We start from the raw sequence: 20,297 nt of genomic DNA, 5'->3' as shown, positions 1-20,297 counted from the left end.
TTCATTAATGCCTGAAGTACTATTAGAATTCTGAAGTATAGGCCTGTGGCATAATTGATCCTATCCATGTTTTAATTATTATTTTCTTGATGAGAAAATATTAAAAAATATATATTGGGTCAGCATGAGCATGCAAAGAGGAAGGAGTACTTTAAACCTTTGTAAAACAAGCTGGGTGCCAAAGATAATTTCCCCAACTTGCTTCTCTTTGCAGACTTTATTGCACCACCAATAATTCCGAGACTATATTTCAGATTAGATCAAAGCTCGACTGGGCAGGGAGTTTGCAACTATAATATAGTTTTAAAATAAAATAATGACTTCAGCATAAGCTTTAGGGAAAAAGAGAAAAGCTGCCTGCAGGAAGGGGTGAAAGTAATTATGGCTACAAGCGATATAAAAAGGTTAGGCTAAGCCTGCTAACTTCTACACTGTGATACAGTATTCAGCCACTGTAACCACTCCTGAACAGAAAAGAGATTGGCAAAGCAACCCTACATGAAAGTATATTTATGAAGCATTGGGAAGTCAGAAGTTTTTCAATATTTACCACCTCCCAGGCTGCTGTCAAGAGGCTGGAAATGAAAGCTTCCATGAAATCACTGGGAGACAAGTCATTAGAAATCATGCCAAGGGCCCCTAAGAATTGCTTAGTTCCAGCAGATCCAGTCTTTCTTTTCCGAAACATTGGTACCTAACTTTTTTCAATATTAAATTCACCAACACTGGGGGGGAAATGTGAATACACAAATGATCAGCAAGATGGAAAGGATTCTTAGGTCAGATTTCTTCGGAAAAGCATTCTGCAGGAGAAGGCCCCAACCTATCTTAGATGATTGAAATCTAGTTTCTCCAACAGGACTTGGGGACAGAAATATCATGTATTTCAGGGGTGAGTTCTACTTACCTTTACTACTGGTTTGCAACCAGGCCATGCATGCTCTCTTCTGCACATGCACAGAAGCCTTTTGATGACGGCGGGGTCAGTGGGTGGAGCTTCCCGCCACTTTTACTACCAGTTCTATAGAACCCGTGCGAACCAGGGCAATCCACCACTGATGTATTTCCTTTTATAATGAGATGTTTTGTTTTTGAATTGAGTCAGTTTATGGTGCCTGGAATGGAACTGAAAGTTATTTTGAGACATTATGACTTTATGTGTCATTTTTAACTCTTCTTTAAGGAATACAGTATACTAAGCTGCTAGTAAGCTAGTAAGAAAGTAAACAAATGCCTCTTTATTTCTCTGGCCAAGAGTGAAGAAACATTATCATATATGCCTCAGTAGCCATCCCAGGTACCGGTATTACAACCTAAAATTTTGTACACCATTTATGATAAAGTAAGAACAGATCTTAGTTGTGTGAGGGTGTTCTCCCACAATTCTTATGAAAAGGGAAATTTTGACAATTCACTTTGGAGACCAGAGTGTCTATGGAAGTTGGATACTTGATTATACCAGTAGTCCAGCCACAAAGAAGAGTATCTGATTGCATATAAAGTTTTCATTTTAGATTCCCAAATATCTCTCAAGAATACAGTCAGAAACATCAGTGATTTTCTAGTGGTTCTTTCAGACAATGAAAGCAAAGGCTATCACTCTAAACTATAAATCTATGCAAACTATAAATCTATATCCATTTAAACTAATTTTGTATATATTCAGTTATTAATCCATTGTACATAAGTTCCTGATTATTCCATTTGCAAAGATAAATAACTACTAGAGAACATGTCACCGAGGCTGCCATTTTGGTGGTGCCATTTTGAGGAGGATCTTGGTCATAAAAACTCCTCCCCTCAGGATGCTACTACAGGACATTGCATGCCAAATCTATAACACTAGATACAAAGACATTTTTCCGCCCGTGCCATCACTCTGCTAAACACCTAATTCCCACAGCATTGTCTTATGCCTAAGGATATTTACTCGTATATTCTCAGACTCTAGAAGGAGTGCAGAGAAGAGCAACAAAGATGATTAGGGGATCAGAGGCTAAAACATATAAAGAACAGTGGCTGGAATTGGGTATGTTTAGTTTAATGAAAAGAAGGACTAGGGGAGACATGATAGCAGTGTTCCGATATCTCAGGGATTGCCACAGAGAAGAAAGAGTCAAGCTATTTGCTAAAGCACCTTAGGGCAGGATAAGAAGCAATGGATGGAAACTAATCAAGGAGAGAAGCAACCTAGTACTAAGGAGAAATTTCCTGAGAGTTAGAACAATTAATTAGTGGAACAACTTGCCTCAAGAAGTTGTGAATGTTCCAACACTGGAAGTTTTTAAGAAGAGCTTGGACAACCATTTGTCTGAACTGGTATAGGGTTTCTTGCCTAAGTAGGGGATTGAATTAGAAGGTCCCTTCCAATTCTGTTATTCTATTCTGTTCTAGAAGGGCTGTATTGCTATTGTCCTTCTCATCTTTCCTATTACCTTCTCCTATTGGTATCTTATGATTTATCACTTTGTTGTTTGTATCTTATGATTTATTATTGTACCTTATGATTTATGATTTATCACTTTGTTGTTTGTATGTACACTGAGAGCTTATAGACCAGAAACAAATTCCTTGTGTGTCCAATCACACTTGGCCAATAAAGAATATTCTCATTCTCATTCCCAAGCTTAATAAACACAAATACCCAAATCCTCAGGTGATAAATGTGCAGCTTTCCATAACAATATGCATTTTGTTCTAATTCTGGCTGCAAATTTCCCTCACATATACTTTTCAGTATGCAACTTTCCCCAAAGGTGGATTTTCTGAAGATGGGCATTTTTTCTCTCTCATCAGGTTTGAGTGCAGACTTAGACCACTAGAATTTAAAAGGATGGATGTGCCGTTATAAGATAGTTCTTTCCCGCTTAGTCTTCTATCTCGCCTCTGCCATCAGCATTTCTTCCTGTTGTTGTTCTTAAACATTTTTCCAGTTGTGTCAAACTAGAACAAATAGCTAACGCATTTGGGCAGGTGTATCCATCTGGGAGATGATAATGAGACAAATAAGACAGCAGACATACTTTCTTTGTTGACTGACAGCTTGCGGGCAATTTCAGGCAATTAATATGGCATACATTTTTATTGACTGGCTTAAACCATTGCATAGTTATCAATTTAACTATCTTCTACCCTGATGGAAGCAGCCCTGAAGCAGCCTCATTTCACCAGCCATTAGCCAGAAGACAAAAATCTTTCTCTCTTCACGCAAGACTGCACTTCAGAATTCTAGCTTATTATTTCTAACATTGATAATAAGGGTCATGGGAAGAATGATGTCTGTATAGTGACATCAGATATTTTTAAGGAAACATATCTAAATAGATTTTTAAAAAAACAAGAGAAAGAAAGAATGTGACTTTAAAAAGCAGCAAGCGATAACTTTGCTTCTTTCTGCTTTACTGAAATTTAACATAAGCATATAGATAGTTTCATCAATTATTGAGTGAGAGTCTAGGTTAGTGAAAAAGGGATGAATTGGAAGTTTTATTTCTGAAGTTTTGAATATAAAACGCTGAACAGACTAAGAAATAGTATGTCAAAATCTTCAGAATTATCTCTTTCCTTAGCTGTTTCTTTTCTTTACAGAAAGAGTGCCATAAAAGACTCATGCTTACGTATTTCACTTCCATAACATACAACTTTCAATATTATTTTATTACTGGGGAGATTTGGATAGGAGTGACATTTATCTTTTCTTCCCTTTGAATATGCTCATGTTCAGAATAATTACTGCTTGACTTTTTCAGTTGTACCTAAATTATGCTGTTTAAAAAAATATTTAGCTAGCATCTGATATAAGCAATTGTACCTTACTTTTACTAATGCATAATGTTTTAAGAACCCCCTAGCTCCACAAGGCAGGTATACAACTTGTTTTGTGACACGTGTAGAAATAATAAGAAGGGAAGAATTGAAAAATGAGTACTTAACATGTTTAGCTATGCATACATTGTACTAACAATAAAGAATCGTAAACATCAAATTTCAGCTACAGTTACTAGTGCCTGCCTTAGAGCTACAGCAGAATGAAGACAGCATCCTTTTGTTAGTCATGGCACCAGTTACCAAATTGACACCTAGTGTCATCTTTCCAGTCTACTGTGGCAGCAAGATGGCAATAGCCATGGAGGTTCTTACCTCACCCTTTGCCACAGCCTTGTCAGCTGTGTACCATCCCTGCAACTCTTAATAATGGGTTACAATCCTAAATGTGCATACTTCATCTCAATAAGCACAAGACTTTTAAGAATTTAAGGCAGGACAAGAAGCAATGGATGGAAACTAATCAAAATGAGAACCAACAGAGAACTAAGGAGAAATTTCCTGACAGTAAGAACAATTAATCAATGGAATGACTTGCCTCCAGAAGTTGTGAGTGCTCCAACACTGTAGGTTTTTAAGAAGAGATTGGACAACCATTTGTTGGAAATGGGTTTCCTCCTTGAGCAGGGGATTGGACTACAAGACTTCCATGATCCCTTCCAAGTCTATTATTCTGCTTTTCTGCTATACTTGCTTTAATAATGCATATGAAAGTAAGCCATTAAACTAAATGAAACAGCCCCGAAGCAAAGAACTATTGGAATAAAATTAAGCTATGGTTGGAGGAAATGATACAACAACGCATGGATTTTAAACCAGAACTGTTCCTATTGTTTATCTTACCAGAGAAAATTAGTAAAGAAAATATATACCTGATTGTACATGTAATAACAGCAGCAAGGATTGTCTATGCACATAACTGGAAAGCAGAGAATATAGCATCAGAGGGAGAAGTAATTAAAAAAAAATTTAGATTGTGCAGAAATGAATAGATTAACTGTGATGATAAAAGAAAGAGAAGACTCAGAATATTTTAAGATATGGAATCAATTTTATTACTGGTTGGAAAAGAGATATAAATAAGTTTTAAAAGAGTGGGGGAGAAACATTGTACAAAGAAATGTTGTAACTAGAATATTATATTAGCTAAAATTTCTGTAATGGATTTAGTGAGTACGAAGATACAGGAGATAAGAGTAGAGGAGAAGATTTTTGGAGATAACACTGAAATGTCACATGTAAGAAATGAATGATGTGTTAAATGTTTATTTGTCTTAAAAAATAAAAAAACTCTAAAAAAACTAAATGAAACAGAACACTCATGTCACAAAGTTGCAAGGCTCAACCTACATATCTGGTTGCAACAGTGGTGGGTTCCTCCTGGTTCGGCCCTGTTCTGCCAAGCCGTGGTGATATGACATCACCAAACCGGTTCCGGAACCTCCTCCGTCCCCCCGCCCCCTGCCCCCCACCTCTCCACCACCACCTGCCCCCCCTCCCCTGATTATTCTTACCTTTTATTTGGCCCCACTTCCAATCTATTGCTGCCTCCTGAGTCCTAGATGATGGGCTATAAGGAAAAAAATTGTTTAAACTCTTGTCGCGGGGCTTCAAAGGGCTGCCCTACAGCTGATCAGTGTTAAAAGGCAGTGTGGTGGTAGACTGGTGCCTCCAAAAACAAATGAGTAGACCGATGCCTGCAAAAATAAATGGGTAGACCGGTGCCTCCAAAAACAAGTAGACCGGTACAGCTCTGCAAGCAGTTAAAAGTCTGGTAGACCAGTACCTCTGCTAAATCCTAAAGAATTGTCACATGACCATCAAGCCATGCCCACAAAATAAGCCACACCCACAGAAGCGGTAGTAAAAAAAATTAGAACCCACCCGTGGGTTGCAAGTCCTAATTTTGAAGACCTATGGCGGGTGGGGTGAACATGTATTGTAGCTTGTTCCTATGAACAATGCAACGCCTGTCTAATTTAAGCAGATTAATTTGAGAATTGCTACCTAGAACTCCAAGTTGAAATACATGAAAATTTAGCGTCTTATATGAAAAAACTGCCTTCTGACCTTGAGCCCCCCCGCCCCCCCAAATCATATGCATTAACAGATTTTTGTAAATGTTGACCCCTTAGTCCTCAACATACAACCATTCATTTAGTGTCCATTTGAAGTTACAACTGGAAAAAAGTGACTATTTTTCACACTTATGACCATTGTAGCATCCCCATGGTTACGTAATCAAAATGTGGGCATTGGCAACTGGCATGTATTTATTTATAACACTTGCACTATCCCAGGGTCATGTAATTACCATTTGTAACCTTCCCAGCTGGCTTCCGACAAGCAAAGTCAATGGGGGAAGCCAGATTCACTTAACAACCCCGTGAGTTACTTAACAACTGCAGTGTTTTGCTTAACAACTGTGGCAAAAAAAAAGGTTACAAAATGGTGCAAAACTCATTCAAGAACTGCTTTGCTTAGCAACAGAAATTTTGGGTACAATTGCAGTCATATCTCAATGACTGCCTGGTATACAAATATGGTTGAAATCTGGATGAGCCAAAACTTGATCAGTTTGTATTTGGGAATCCCACAATATTTTAACCTGCTCGTTTTCAACTACTTTTTCACCTCTATGTTCCCACCATATATTTTCATTTCTGGCACATGATAATTTTCACAGATGTTTCTGTGAATCATTTTGGCGAATGCGCAATGTTTGAGAATAAAGTATTCTTTTTAATCAGGAAATCCTTTTTTCTCCTTAGAATATTTTTTTACAAAATATGGCATGTATACTTTATTACTTTCACGAGAGAAATGTCAAATGGAGATATGGGAAAAGGATGTCAAATGGCCAGAAATAGAAATATTCCTTTCTCCTTTTTATTAATTTTCCCTATCTTTTCTTATTTATTTTAGTTTTTAGAATAGAACAAAACCAAAAGTTTTGGAGTAAAGTTACAATACTTTAAAATAATTATAATTAATATATTAAATTACCATCCAAGATGGATACTAATGACATTTAATTAAGGTTGAAGGCATGGTTGAAATAAAACTGCCATCAGTAATTTTCTAAATGCTATGAGGAGTTTTATGACCCTTTAGGGTAAACCTTGAGAAATTCAAAAGTGTTCCAATAACTATCTATTTTTTTTTCCTAAAAAGAGACAAAAATCAACATTATGGACTAATGATATCTCCAGACTTTTAGCCCTGGGAAACTAGGAAGATCCCTTCCAATATTGGATCAAAGTATTTCTTGTAGAAGAAAACATGACCCTTGATGGGAGCTAGGATATTACCATGACCAAGAGCATCTGCAAAGCCCTTCCATGAAAATTAGGTATCTTTATATTATCCCCGTAGAAAAGTGATATTATAAATGGCTCCCTTAAATCCAGCATTAATTCTGACATTAGATGTACATCAGCAACATCTTGGTTCTTGCAAAAGTGTGTGTATACAACTGCCTTTTCTTCTACTCTGCTGTTCAAAATGCTACATGGTCTTTGAGACTGGGAATTTGTTTCCTTTTTCACTATTGATAAGCATCCTGTATCCTTGGCACTGAGTTTTGAAAGTGATTTGGCAAGCTATGGCTATCTTTTAAGACATTCCCTATTGTGAACAGGAAAAAGATTGGGGTTCATGGTGTTGGCTGGTGAGCAACTTTTATCCTTCCTCACTAATTAAGTGGAGAAAATACTAGCTATCTCAGTGTGCGTTCTTGAAATGATTACATAGGAATTATTATTTGTTCATGTATTAAATTGCCACACTGCCCATCTCACCAGAGTGATTCTGAGTGATTTAATAACAAAATAACTTAAAATGGGACTAAATGTACAGTTAGACATAAAATTAAAAGCAAGGTTAGAATGTACAAGTTAAAAGTCAGAATCTGTTGGAAAGCAGTCGTACCATTCAGGAGGAGGAGTCAGATGAGGACTTAGCTGGAGTTCTTACATAAACAGAAGAGGACCAGGTCTGAATTCTCTCCCCCCCCACACACACACACAGACACACACTTTTTGGATGCTGTTGGACTTTATCTAGTCTTTTGCAGGGGCAAGCCACCAGCCTGGGAAGATTCCTGTGAAATTGGCCCAGAACAATAGAGTTGGTAGTATCAACTCTACAGTTGCGGGTCTGGTCATTCATGCCTGACAGAATCAAAGTTTAAAAATTCACAAGGAAGCAATAAAACCATACAGACTTACTGTATATATCTAAATGTAATAAAAATACCAATTACAAATTATGACTAAAGGTGGACTCAACCTTCTGTCCTTCCGAGGTCAGTAAAATAATAACCCAGATTGTTGGGGCAATATGCTGATTCTGTAAACTGCTTGGAAAGGGCTGTAAGGCACTATAAATCTAAGTGCTATCTGCTATTGGCCCATCTTCAATATGATACTCTTCTAACCACTGTCAGAACCAAGTCTTCAGATTCTTGTGGCAGATCAGGAGGGTGGGAGCTAATTTCACCCTGGGAGGGCAAGATGTTTGAAATATTGCTTTATTTAATGTGCAATTATTACTTAATTTTTATTTGCCTATAGACTATCCTAAAGTCAGTGGGCAGATTAAAGCAGAATCCGATATGAATAATTTGTGTACAAAGCAGAGACATCAATAGAGGAAAAAAAACACAACTTTAGTTCATTTTTTCTGTAATACAACATTCTATCTTTTGCAAGATAGTATATTTTATTTAACCTCTCATTATTTTATTTAACCCTTCATTCATTTCTCTTCTTTCTAACTTATCTCTCACTTAAGTACTTCACTCTCCTATTTCCACCCTTTATCTCACTTACTGACATAGGATCGAATGTCTTCACGTCAACCTAAGACATTCTACCATTTCTTGCTGGGCAAATCAAAATTCAGTTCTCTTTCCTGTATGCTACCATAAGGCAAGAAATGTATTCAAAGCCAGCTGTTTAAGCAAACTGCCAATAGAAGATGAAATGCCTTGTATTCCTCAGATGTAAGCTCAATATGGAGCTGTCTGGATGTCTTACAACTCAGTCATGGATCCTAATGCAAAATCTAACACACTAGGATATTGTGTGGCTTTCTGATTTTCTCCAGAGGGACTCAGAATTACAATGATTCGTACTTGCTGTTGTTGCCACCTGAAAACAAGCACTACAGAATTAAAACACTAGAGGATTTAATGTTCAATAACTTTTCATTTAAAAGATACTTTATTTCATTGTGGTTGTTTACACTGAAAGCTGCTGAATCAAATAATTCAAAGAATATAAACTAAAATATGGACAGCTTTGTCTTGGTAAATATCATAGGGACCAAGAAATTTGAAAGGTTTAATAATACAAATTCAAACCACAGCAGACCTTCTTCGCTCTGAGGGCCATAATAATTACAACTAGAAAGAAGTTGGATATTTTAAGTAGAAATCATCCGAGTTCTGATTCTTATATATGAGGATCTATATGCAGTCCATTTTCTGTTCATGAAATGTTTTCCATCCTTTCCCATCAAAGTCTAGCAAAGAAGAATTCTTGCACTGTGTGATGCGAAATATTTGTCCATTTCTATACTAGCCCATCTTCCTTAGGAATCCTCGTTCAAATTGGAAACTAAGGGTTACTTGGCCTTCTATTTTGAGTCCTCTCCCAAGAATACATATTCAGTTTTAGTGGATTAACTGTTGTGCTTTATTATCACAAAAAATAATAAAACAAAATAAAATAAAATAAAATAATAGAAAAGTTTAGAACTATAAAAACCAGAAAAGGATCATAAATATTGAGAACAAATAAAATCAACCTATCCTTTTAGCATTAAAAAAAATTGTCATAAAGAGTGTGTACTAGTTTAGTACATTATTATATCTTTAGATTATCCCTTTATGTATTCAGTTACTAATCGATAGTCTGCTATCTTATCTTATTACTCAGCAAGAAACAATCTTCTCTCCCTTCAGTTCTGTCCACCCCCTAACCCCAGATATTTTCATTAACAAAAGGGAATCTATTTTTTTCTAATTAAAAAAGGGATTAAAAGGTTTTGATTTTGAGATCTATACGTAGTTACTAAGTATGAAAAGTGGAACCTAAATATAAAGTCTAATTTTAAGTCTCACGTACATTGTGATCAGTGTAGATTTTAAATTTAAGTTGCAGGTAAACCCGAGAATATCATTGTTAATGTGAGGACTGATTGATGGGCGTCATTTCCATGACCTAAATAATCTTCTTTTGGCTGCTTTATATTAGATCTTTCCAGAAATTCAGTATGCAAAAATCATTAATAGGATAAATTGCAGCAGCACAAATACACTACTGTGTGAACCAGAGGTGGGTTTCAGCAGGTTCTGACCAGTTCTGGAGAACCGGTAGTAGAAATTTTGAGTAGTTTGGAGAACCGGTAGTAAAAATTCTGACTGGCCCCGCCCCCATCTATTCTCTGCTTCCCAAGTCCCAGCTGATCAGGAGGAAATAGGGATTTTGCAGTATCCTTCCCCTGCCACGCCTACCAAGCCACACCCACCAAGCCACACCCACAGAACCGGTAGTAAAAAAATTTGAAACCCACCACTGGTGTGAACCTATTGATACCTTTTTGAATTCCTGAATGAAGACCCAGCACCATGAATGTTCAAATGGATGAATCCCATATCAAGATTGAAAGTGTAGCCTGAATAGGGCTAGTATAATAGTGGAAACAGCATCAAGGAGCAATGGCTTTACCTTTTGCATTAATTGATAGTGTTGTTTAAACATTTCAGTTTGTTTCATAAAAATCTCTTGCCTTCTGGACTGAATTACGTAGGTATCTCTTTTGCTTAAACATTAGATACTCCTTCCAATCTGTCAAAGGCTGTGACTATGATGCATTCTTCTTTGGCTGCTAGAGCTCTACTCATAAATTACCCACAAGTCCCCTAGGATCGTGTGAAACTACCATCCAGAACTCAAATGAGTGATCCCACAACTTATCTCAAAGAAGATCCATCGGCCAGGGCTCAACTCCTGGCTGCCAATCTTTAGCTCAGAATTGCCTCTGCAGTGCAGAGGTATATTAGTTCATCATGATCTCCATCCAGAAGCCAAAAGCTAAAAGATTATGAAATACATTTCCCAGCTGCCCCAGCAAACATGGCCAATGTGAAGGGTTATGTATAGTTCATGATACACATTCAATTTTAGAATGTCACAGAGTTGTTGTGGCCCATAATGTTTACCTCAAAGACACGACCATTGCAAAGGGAAACATAACTAATTTAAATCATAGAGCTGGGAGGAATGATTGAGGCCAACTCCATGCTCAAGAGCAAGGTTCTAAATTAAAGCATTCCAGATGGTGAAAGTCCTTCCACCTCTCTACACAGATAGTCTTACTTTAAGTTCTTAAACAGGTCTTAGTTTTGTTTTGGTTTGTGATATTGTGTGTATGTGTATTTGCTCTCCATAATAACTGCTGTACAGGCTGCAACATCATTTGTGGCATGAAGAAGAAAAAAGATCAATGTTTTTTTCTAGCTACTGTAGCATCAGGAATAAAGGATAATTTTCAGAAAATGTGCTTTGCTGAGGACCTTCCAAGACCTTTGACGCACCCAGCCTCAGAAAGCAGAAAAAGTTAATTCTTTCCCTTTCCTATAACTGTAAATAGCTATTGTGACTTCATAGGAGAAGCTAATGTAACCTCATTTTCAGGCAATTTATTTGATAGGAATAGGTGCAGAATAGCCCAAGTATTATTGTATGGGATACTGTATCCCATAAGTCTGATATAAGATACTATTATTCACTGTATGCTGAAGTTTTATATTTCTCTTTTACTAGTTGTTAGTGAAACAAATATAACATTTCTAACCAATTACTACCTTCAATATTTTCAAACTTAGAGAAACAATATTCGTTTGTTTTTCTGTTTCTTTTTCTTTTACTACATTGTTTGATGAAAAGAATGGTAGATTAACACAGATTAACACAGAATAACACAGAATCTTTTAATGTAAACATATTGTGAAATCCTCATATATTTCTGTATTCTATACTTGAAGTTTCTATAAATACATCCTGTTATTAGTGTTGTATTTCTGGCAATAAGGGGAATGCAAAATATTTCAGGTTGCTCTTTGTCTAATTTGGTTTGGATTAAAACCCAAGATAAATATTTGCATTTTATAGTTAAATTTAGGATGAATGTCTGCTCTCCAAATAACCTTACCAATGCATTTATAAAACATTTAAAGATTGCTTTGGAAAACACATTGAATTACCATTCTATTTCATTATAGTGGTTTCTATTTTCCTGATTTTAAACTATATCACTTGACTTATTTGTTAATGTCAATAATGCAATATATTAGAATAACTATATTAAATATGTGCTATTAGGGACCCAGTTAGATTTATTATTTGACTCCCTTGAAATTTTGGCAAGAGCTTCATCCCAATTACAATATAAATATTGTGATTTTTTCAGCACCTGTGGTTATACATATTTAGACATTATTGGGTAAGAAAATAAATGTTCCTAATTGAATGACATATTTTAAATAAAAAATGTAAATACTGTTTTCAATACTATGCAAAAGTTGACAAAATACTATATTTTTCCCCATTCAGGTTCTTTTTGGGGTTTTTTTTTCAGTTTTACTTTATTTTCCACTATTCATGCCATTTACTACTTTGTAACATTTAGTTAATTATAAATATAATTTCTATGTACTACACTAATCAGTTTTGTATGTTTCCTTTTCCTATTTTCAATTGTAAGGAAACTAATAAAGCTGAGATTAAAAAAAAAGAATTATAATTCTGATTTGCACAACTGCAGGACTTAGTGCTGCTTTATAAAGTGGTTTTTCTTCTTGAAGAATACATCAAATGGATTTATTTAGTTGTTTTCTATATGAAAAAAGCTTTTTTTCCCTAAACTAAAATGTCAATCTATATTTCTCAAGGTGAATTGGATGGCATTTGGAGTAATTATCTATAAAGTATTTCGTCAAACAGCCATGCTAAAGCCAGAAGTTAGCTGCTATGAAAATATAAGGTAAGAGACAACTTTGAGAGAATTATTTGGCAGCATGTTTTAAATTGTTACCAAGCAATGTTAGTCTTAGCTAACTACAACTCTTTGAAGCATTTTCAGTTTCTTAATGTAATAAGAAAGGACATCCTCACTGTATTGCATTAAAGTATTTACTTTGCTGACCAATGCCTAAATTCCACAGGATGATTTTTTTACAAAAGAATATTGATATTTTACCCTTTATAACGATCTCTTGGGAACAAAATAAGAGTAAAACAAAAAGATCTCCTGACATCACAAAATACCGAGACATTTGCAAAAACATTATTTCTTCTTGTATCAATATTTCTAAAATACGTTAAGTTTTTCAAATGAGAAACTTTGGTTGCTAACTATTCTGCTTCTGCAGCTGTTGGCTGGGAAGATGGTCCCTCTAGATCAGGGGTGTCAAACTCGCATCGTCACGATGGTGTCACATGACATATCTTTTTTCCCCTTTGAAAAACCGGGAGTGGGCATGGTCAGCGCATGACGCATCCGGCCCTTGGGCCAGGAGTTTGACGGCCCTGCTCTAGAGCTTCAGAGTTAAAGCTTTGGGAGGTTTTTTTTAAAACAACAAATCTGAGATTAAGTCTGGCTAATATGACCATCTTACTCTTGCAAGCCAGATTAAAGTTTTCATATTGCATAAGAATCCAGATATGAGGCTCTTTAGTAAGGGGAGCCAAACATATGTTTAACTCTCTTGTTCTAAACTCTCGGTAGGGCTTTTGGTGTTTCACTCTATTTCCAGAGAGATTATAGAAATAGGTGTTCCATTTTTTTTTTCCCCTCCTTCACCGGGGTTTGTTTTTTATTGTTATTCTTTTTTTATTTCATGGGCTACTATGATTTTTCCATCAATCTGCTTTTTTAAAAACTGATTTATAGAGACCTTGAAAAGCATTTGTGCTGGAAAATCTGGAATGTGCTATAGGGACCATTGAAAGCAACTTACTGTTTTTGTTGCTTGGAAACATTCACGTTGTTTCAAGTCATTGCACTAGATTTATAGTTAGGATTTAGCAGCTCTTTGATTGATTACTTTGCTCCCATTCTCCACCTGATCAGTTCTCACAGAGCGCCAAGTCTAATGGAGTCAAATGGTTATAGTGTACATGTCTAAGGAAGCAGCATGAAAAGAGAGAAGATGGGGGTGGGAGATTTGTGTGTGTGAGAGAGGGGGGACAGGGAGAGAGAGGGAGGACAGGGAGAGAGAGAGAGAGAAAGACACACACACACACACACACACACACACACAGAGAGAGAGAGAGAGAGAGAGAGAGAGAGAGAGAGAGAGAGAGAGAGAGAGAAAGAGAAAGAGAAAGAGAGAGAGAGAGAGACTTTCAGCAAAGGAAGTTCAAAACCAGTGAGCTGCAAATGAAACAGAAAATTAATGACTGAGTCCATTTGCAAGAGCACACTGTGTAATTTGTCATAGCTCATGACCAAAGCTGGGGAAACTTATATTAGCATGTGTTAATGTAAGAAGAGAGAAACAATCTCAGGGAACAGATCTGTGAGCTGTTTGGGAGTCAATATCTTGACCCTGCAACAATTTAAACGTCCTTTGCATCGTGAAAGCAAAATCGTTTCAGGATAAGGAGAAAGTCTGTGTTTTGAACAAACTAAGCACTATCTCTGAGGCTGAAACTGAGAAACAGCCCAAAAGTTCCCTCTGATGCCTGGCACATATGCTGACCTCAGAGCATGCCATACATTTCTTTTTTCCCAAGGTTTCTTAGGGGGTATACTTCATAACAGACATATGTTTTACCTTGGGGAATTGCACCAACAGTAGATTTAAAATCAAATCATATGGTTCTGCAGCACACTAGAGAAAACAGATTTGAAGATTAAGACAGCCAGTGTTTAAAAGCCATCAGCGTTTCCACTTTTGTTGGTGACTGCTCAGAAAACAAAATAGGAACTTTATCCCAGCCACGGCACTGCAGCACACCCTAAAGCAGAAACCATGTCACTGCAATGCAGAACGCGAGGGTCTCTCAGTGTCTCACATTTAAGGGAAGGAACTGGAAAGAAAAGCCAGGCTAACAGCTCTCTTTTCCCTTCTCCCTAGATCCTGTGCACGAGGGGCACTTTCTCTCCTTTTTCTCCTGGGGGCTACGTGGATTTTTGGCGTACTCCATGTCATCCAGGGATCAGTGGCCACGGCATATCTTTTCACAATTTTCAATGCATTTCAGGGACTGTTCATCTTTATATTTCTTTGTGTGCTGTCACGAAAAGTAAGGTTTTTTTTTCCAATATATGTAAATAGGTGCATTTATACAAAATTATCTTTAACATGTTCTTCTCCTTCCTGCCATCCTTCATTCCGTCCGTCCCTCCGTTCCTCCTTCCCTGTCTTTCTGTCAATGTATTCCTTCCTTCCCTCCCTCCCTCCCTGTCAATATATTACTTACTTGCTTGCTTACTTAGTCACTCACTCCATGTCTTCCTTCATCTCCCTCCCTCCCTCCTTCCCACCTACCCTCCTTACTTCCCTCCCTCCCTTCCTTCTTTCCTTCCTGTAAATAGCAGCTACTTATAAGTCAGAACTGTTTCAGGAGAGCTTTAATAATATTGGCTCTTGGAAAGTTTTATTGGATGATTAGGCACCCAAGCCCCAGTCTTAGTAAAAGAACCTACTCTGAAACTACTACTTGCATTTTCCAAGTGGTAGTCTTGGTACTCGAACTGCAAACAAAACTAGTAAGAGAAACTTCTCTGATGTCTGCACTGCACTGTCCCACCATCCACAGAATAAGGGCAATACTGATAATTATGTTTAATATATTTCCTCATTTATACGGTTTTCAACATTTTATGCAGGATGATCTGCTCAGTGCAGTAATCTAAATTAAAATATCCCAAACAAATATATATCCTGTCATATTCATAAGTAACTGCTTGATTATCAAAATGCTCTTGCTTATAGAAAGTTTTGCCTAACATGCAATCTAAGTCTGCCCATCTATTACTTAAGGCCCTTATTCCATAATTTGCAATCTATGATAGAGAACATATCTGAAGCCTCTTCAGATACTTGAAAAGTGCTAGCATGTCCACTCAGGTATCTTTTCTGAAGGTTAAGCAGACTCGGTTACTTCAATCTCTCTTTGGAAAAATTAATGTATATCCAGACTTCACATGTTGAGCAGCAGCCCATAGTTGGTAAGATGTTAAGACAGTACCCTGGTTTATTTTGTGCTATTCCTTTTCTGTCTTGGCACAAGAAAAATGAAGGAGAAAGAAAAAGAGTGGGGAAAGCCTCTTTGGGTAACAATTGCTGGCAAGAGAAGCCCCCATGGTGTTGAACTGACCACTCTAGGAAGTAGTTACATGGCACCAGAGTGGCTCTTTCCCTCTTGCCTCTCTACTTCTCCCACTACCACTATAGCAACACCAGCAAGGAGAAGTATGAGCAAGACTTCTGCTGCCAGTTTTCTAATCCTACTCCAATCATTACTTATTTGGATTGGAAAAGTGGCACCAAAAGTGCCATTTCTCCCACCATTTTTCCTGCCACTCATGGCAAGAGAAGAAGTGGGAGAGGAATAAGAGAGCAGGTCTGATGCTGCCTGTTCTCCAATTCCATGGTTTCTATCTGAGAGGCTCTAAGAATCTGTTCCCCTCCTGTTCTTTCCCTATACTCTCACAAACAAAAGGAAACAGGTTGGAACATCTCTTTAGCAATTATCTTGTTCCCCCACCTGCATGACCAATCCAGGTGAGACATTCTTGAAGACTGTCCAGTCTTCCAAAGACTTGTTGAATCATTTTCTCATAAGGTGATGTAGTCTAAAGAGTCCCTTCATCCCCACTTCCCTTCCCTTGTCAGGTGGAAAAATTACTGAACACATGTTATCTCAGATGAGACACTGCAGTTGATCCAGACATCAAGGATTCTGTTAACAGAAAGTAGAAAGCATGCATTAAAACTGGAACAAGTCTGCAGGTGCCTTTGCAGTGAAGGGCAAAAGTTTTGGGAAGACATACTTATATATTTATATATTTCTGAAATAGTTAATAAGGCAACTGCTGCCTCTATTAGGAGGCCTTATGAAAGAGGCATTTGTTTGCAGCCCCTTGTCAAAACAACAGCCCTCCTCTGAACTTGTTCTAAGGCATACAGGATTTAGGTGTCCACCTCCATTTTATAGAAAGATGGCAGCACATCACAGAATAACAAGGACCAAATTGATTGATTGACTAACTGACTGATAGCATGATGAGGAAGTTTATTTTTTGTTTATTTGCACAAATGCAAAAGGGTAACAGTTTAAAGAAAGAAGGAATCATACCTTACTGTTTCATACAGTACTTGGGGAAAAAATATTAAGCAGGGCTGTAAAATTAAATTTCAAAATTGATAATTTCAAAAAAAAAAAATCTTCACCAGGAATTGCTAGGAATGTAGAAGAGATATGAAGAATCCACAACATGTTTGGGATCAAGTGACTAGTAATTTCTTGCAAACATAATAGTCCCCACAGAAATCAGTTGGAAAGTTTTTGAATAAATAAATAAACTAATAGCTGTTCTCCACAGCAGTACCATGCAGGCCTTAAATATCTGATTCAGAGTTGAATAAGATCTAAAGAAAAATATAATCAGAACTAGAGAGAGTTGGAAATGCACACATTAAATGCATTATAGTAATGTTGGAGTCTGATTTAGTTTAGTGCCCCATACTTAAAAGTGAGTCAAGAATTGCCATCCTGCTTGAATAAAATAATTCATGCACATGCATATTTCACACTCATGTATTAAGACTTTGAAATCTGATTTATATAACACAGGTCTGGGATTTCAGAAGGCATTTCAAATTATACAGCAGTAATCCTATCAAATAATTAAAGAGGTTCACTAACTATAGTCATCTGATTCCGGACTGAAATTTTTTAATGTAATGTCCTACAACTTACATTGTTAAAATCTAATCAGCATCTTTTCTAATTCCCTGCGGGCCCAAATTATCTAAAGCCCTTCTAACAGAATAAGCCACATTTGGTAAAAGATGCTTAAAACATACATATTTACCTGATAGTAAGCCAAGATGCTCATGGTATCTTTTCATTTCAGATCCAGGATGAATACTCCAGGCTGTTCAGAAATGTCCCTTGCTGTTTTAGATGCTTGAGGTAAATTGATGGAAAGCCAAGATGAGCTGTACTGTGGAAGAAAGCAGAAAACGAGAGGCTTTCGAAAAATTGCTATATTGTGAAAGTATGAAATGAGCTACTGAGCTGTCATCTCTCTTAAATCAATTATTTTCTCTCCGGTATACGCATTGTACTTAAATGTGCACTCAGGCATGCTATATTGTGTACAAAAAATGCATATCTGTACAAGACAGACTGGTTTATTGTGTAACAAATAAGACTTCTAAAGGCGCCCATGACTCTTTAGGGCAAACAGCTAAAGCTTGAAAGAGGGAAAAGTGAATCCAAGGTGAAAAGCTTTTTGTTGTTGTTATTGGCAGATTGACTCTTCATTTCATATCTAATGCTTGTAAATGAAATAATTTCACTTATTGCTATTTAAAGAGAATACAACCCATTAGAGTGTTTTAAAAAGGTTTTACCTTGGTCAAATATTGTCTCCTGCCTTGAAAGGAGCTAAATTAAGAAAATAGCAGTGTGTGCAGTTCTTTAGTTCTGATCATAAGGGGAAGACACAAGATCTCTCAGATGTGACAATTGTAAGATGGGTGGACTTCAACTCCCAGAATTCCTCAGCCAGCCATGCTGATTGAGGAATTCTGGGAATTGAAGTCCACCTGTCTTAAAGGTGCCAAGTTTGGGGGAAAAACATTGTCTAACCTTGTCCTACAAAGTGATGGTGCATACTAATCATTCACTGCCCACATGGGAGGGGAAGGGGATTCTCTGTGTCTAGGGATAGGGATATAAAGGAAATCTGCCCCACACAGTTCTTTTAAAGTCAATGATCTGCTAGTGAGGGTTTTTGACATGGCATAGTCAATAGTGATACATAGCCTACCAGTATTCATTATTCTCACCTCAAACGTTTTACTCAAAACAACTTATCTACGTTAGCAAAGAAAAGGTGGGGCTCCTTATGTTTGACACAGATGTGTATTTAAAGAAAAACTTTTCTTATGCAATCCTGCCTTAAAATATGCATTCGGGCAATGTCATAACATTGAGTAGATCACCAGTATGGAAAGCATTTGAAAGGGCAAGTGTACAAAGCATAGTGATGTGACAAAGTAACCTCTCCTTAAAACTTTATGGAAACCATGTCCCACGGAAGGCTCAACAGGACCCTTTGAAAGTTTCACCCAGTTGCATACAGAAATACAGAGAGAGGGGGAAGAGCAGGAGCGGGGGAGAGAGAGAGAGACAGAGAGGGGGGAAAGGGAGAGGGAGAGGGAGAGGGGGGGAGAGAGAGAGGGAGAGAGGGAGAGAGGGAGAGAGGGAGAGAGGGAGAGAGAGGTAGATTACCTGGGGAAAGATACTGCAAGAACTCATGTTATTAATGTCTTCTCTCCCCCACATCCAACATGATAGTCACAGGATCTAAGTCACAGGATCTAAGTCACAGGTGTCAAACTCAAGGTGTCACGCTACCGTAACATGATGTTTTTTCCCTTTGCGGAGCTGGGGTGGACGTGGCCTGTGCATGAAGCATCCGGCCTGCGGGCCGCCTGTTTGACACCCCTGATCTAAGTCAACCTGTTATGAACAGGATGATAGCCTTGTAATTCGGCCTGTGTGAATTGATTTAAGTTTGCTTTAATGCATTGAATCAGATGATGGAGACAATGTGATTTGTTTTGCTGAAATGCAGAAGGCACCCCAATTCCTTTGCCAAAGTAATGTTGGTAGTCTCAAGCAACTGAATCTCATTAGGCAGGACTAATTTGATACTGCCCAAAATATGCATTGGACCTTCCAGCCCAGATGAGCTTTAGCATATGCTAGTGGAATTTAAACTGGTCATTCCAGGGCATGGTGCCCAAGCCAAATGCCATATGTAGTTACAGATGTGCCTCCTTCTGATTGCAGTTCTGTATATGTTGCATGTATATGTGAAAACTGCATTGTATATAACAACATTTGCTTCCAGCAAGACCTCTTCAGGCCAGTATGATCCTTGGAAGACTAATTTCAAAGAATTTAAATGCACGCAAAACCTAGAAATAAGAGACTTTCCAGAAATACAGAATTTCTCTCTTAGGCTTTAGTGAGAAAAATTTTTAGAGGACTGAATAAATGAGAGATGAACATGTATGCCTAGATGTAAGTGTAAATCTGCTTATTGGATTAAATAAATCCTTTCAATTAAGAATATCAAAGAGAATGTTGCTGTTTTCCAAATGCCAGAGCATCTATATAATAATAAATCAAATCTATGTTAACAAGAACTGGAGT

At 37.3% G+C, this 20,297-nt stretch overlaps 1 protein-coding gene and 1 long non-coding RNA gene across 3 annotated transcripts in view; one reads left to right on the top strand and one right to left on the bottom strand.

Annotated features, from left to right (window-relative positions):
• Nucleotides 1-20,290, top strand: part of ADGRL4 (adhesion G protein-coupled receptor L4) — a 100,353-nt gene extending 80,063 nt beyond the window's left edge. For both annotated transcript variants that reach the window (XM_087889863.1, XM_034437057.3), the window contains 3 exons: nucleotides 12,785-12,876; nucleotides 14,975-15,143; nucleotides 17,983-20,290. In XM_087889863.1, coding sequence (XP_087745989.1) covers nucleotides 12,785-12,876; nucleotides 14,975-15,143; nucleotides 17,983-18,045 — 324 coding nt within the window. In that variant the 3' untranslated portion in view covers nucleotides 18,046-20,290. The remainder of the gene's footprint in view (nucleotides 1-12,784; nucleotides 12,877-14,974; nucleotides 15,144-17,982) is intronic.
• On the bottom strand, nucleotides 16,581-18,028 carry LOC148114634 (uncharacterized). Its single transcript, XR_015733133.1, has 2 exons — nucleotides 17,941-18,028; nucleotides 16,581-16,805 (listed from the first exon to the last, which is right to left on the bottom strand). It is a non-coding gene; the product is annotated as an uncharacterized LOC148114634 (long non-coding RNA).
• Nucleotides 20,291-20,297: the final 7 nt, after the last annotated feature.

This window comes from Pantherophis guttatus, chromosome 3 (assembly GCF_059756535.1).
Source record: "Pantherophis guttatus breed Tessera chromosome 3, ASM5975653v1, whole genome shotgun sequence".
NCBI classification, from domain to species: domain Eukaryota; kingdom Metazoa; phylum Chordata; class Lepidosauria; order Squamata; family Colubridae; genus Pantherophis; species Pantherophis guttatus.
The sequence above is the reverse complement of the archived record's forward strand: the minus strand, read 5'-3'. Positions and strand labels throughout refer to the sequence as shown.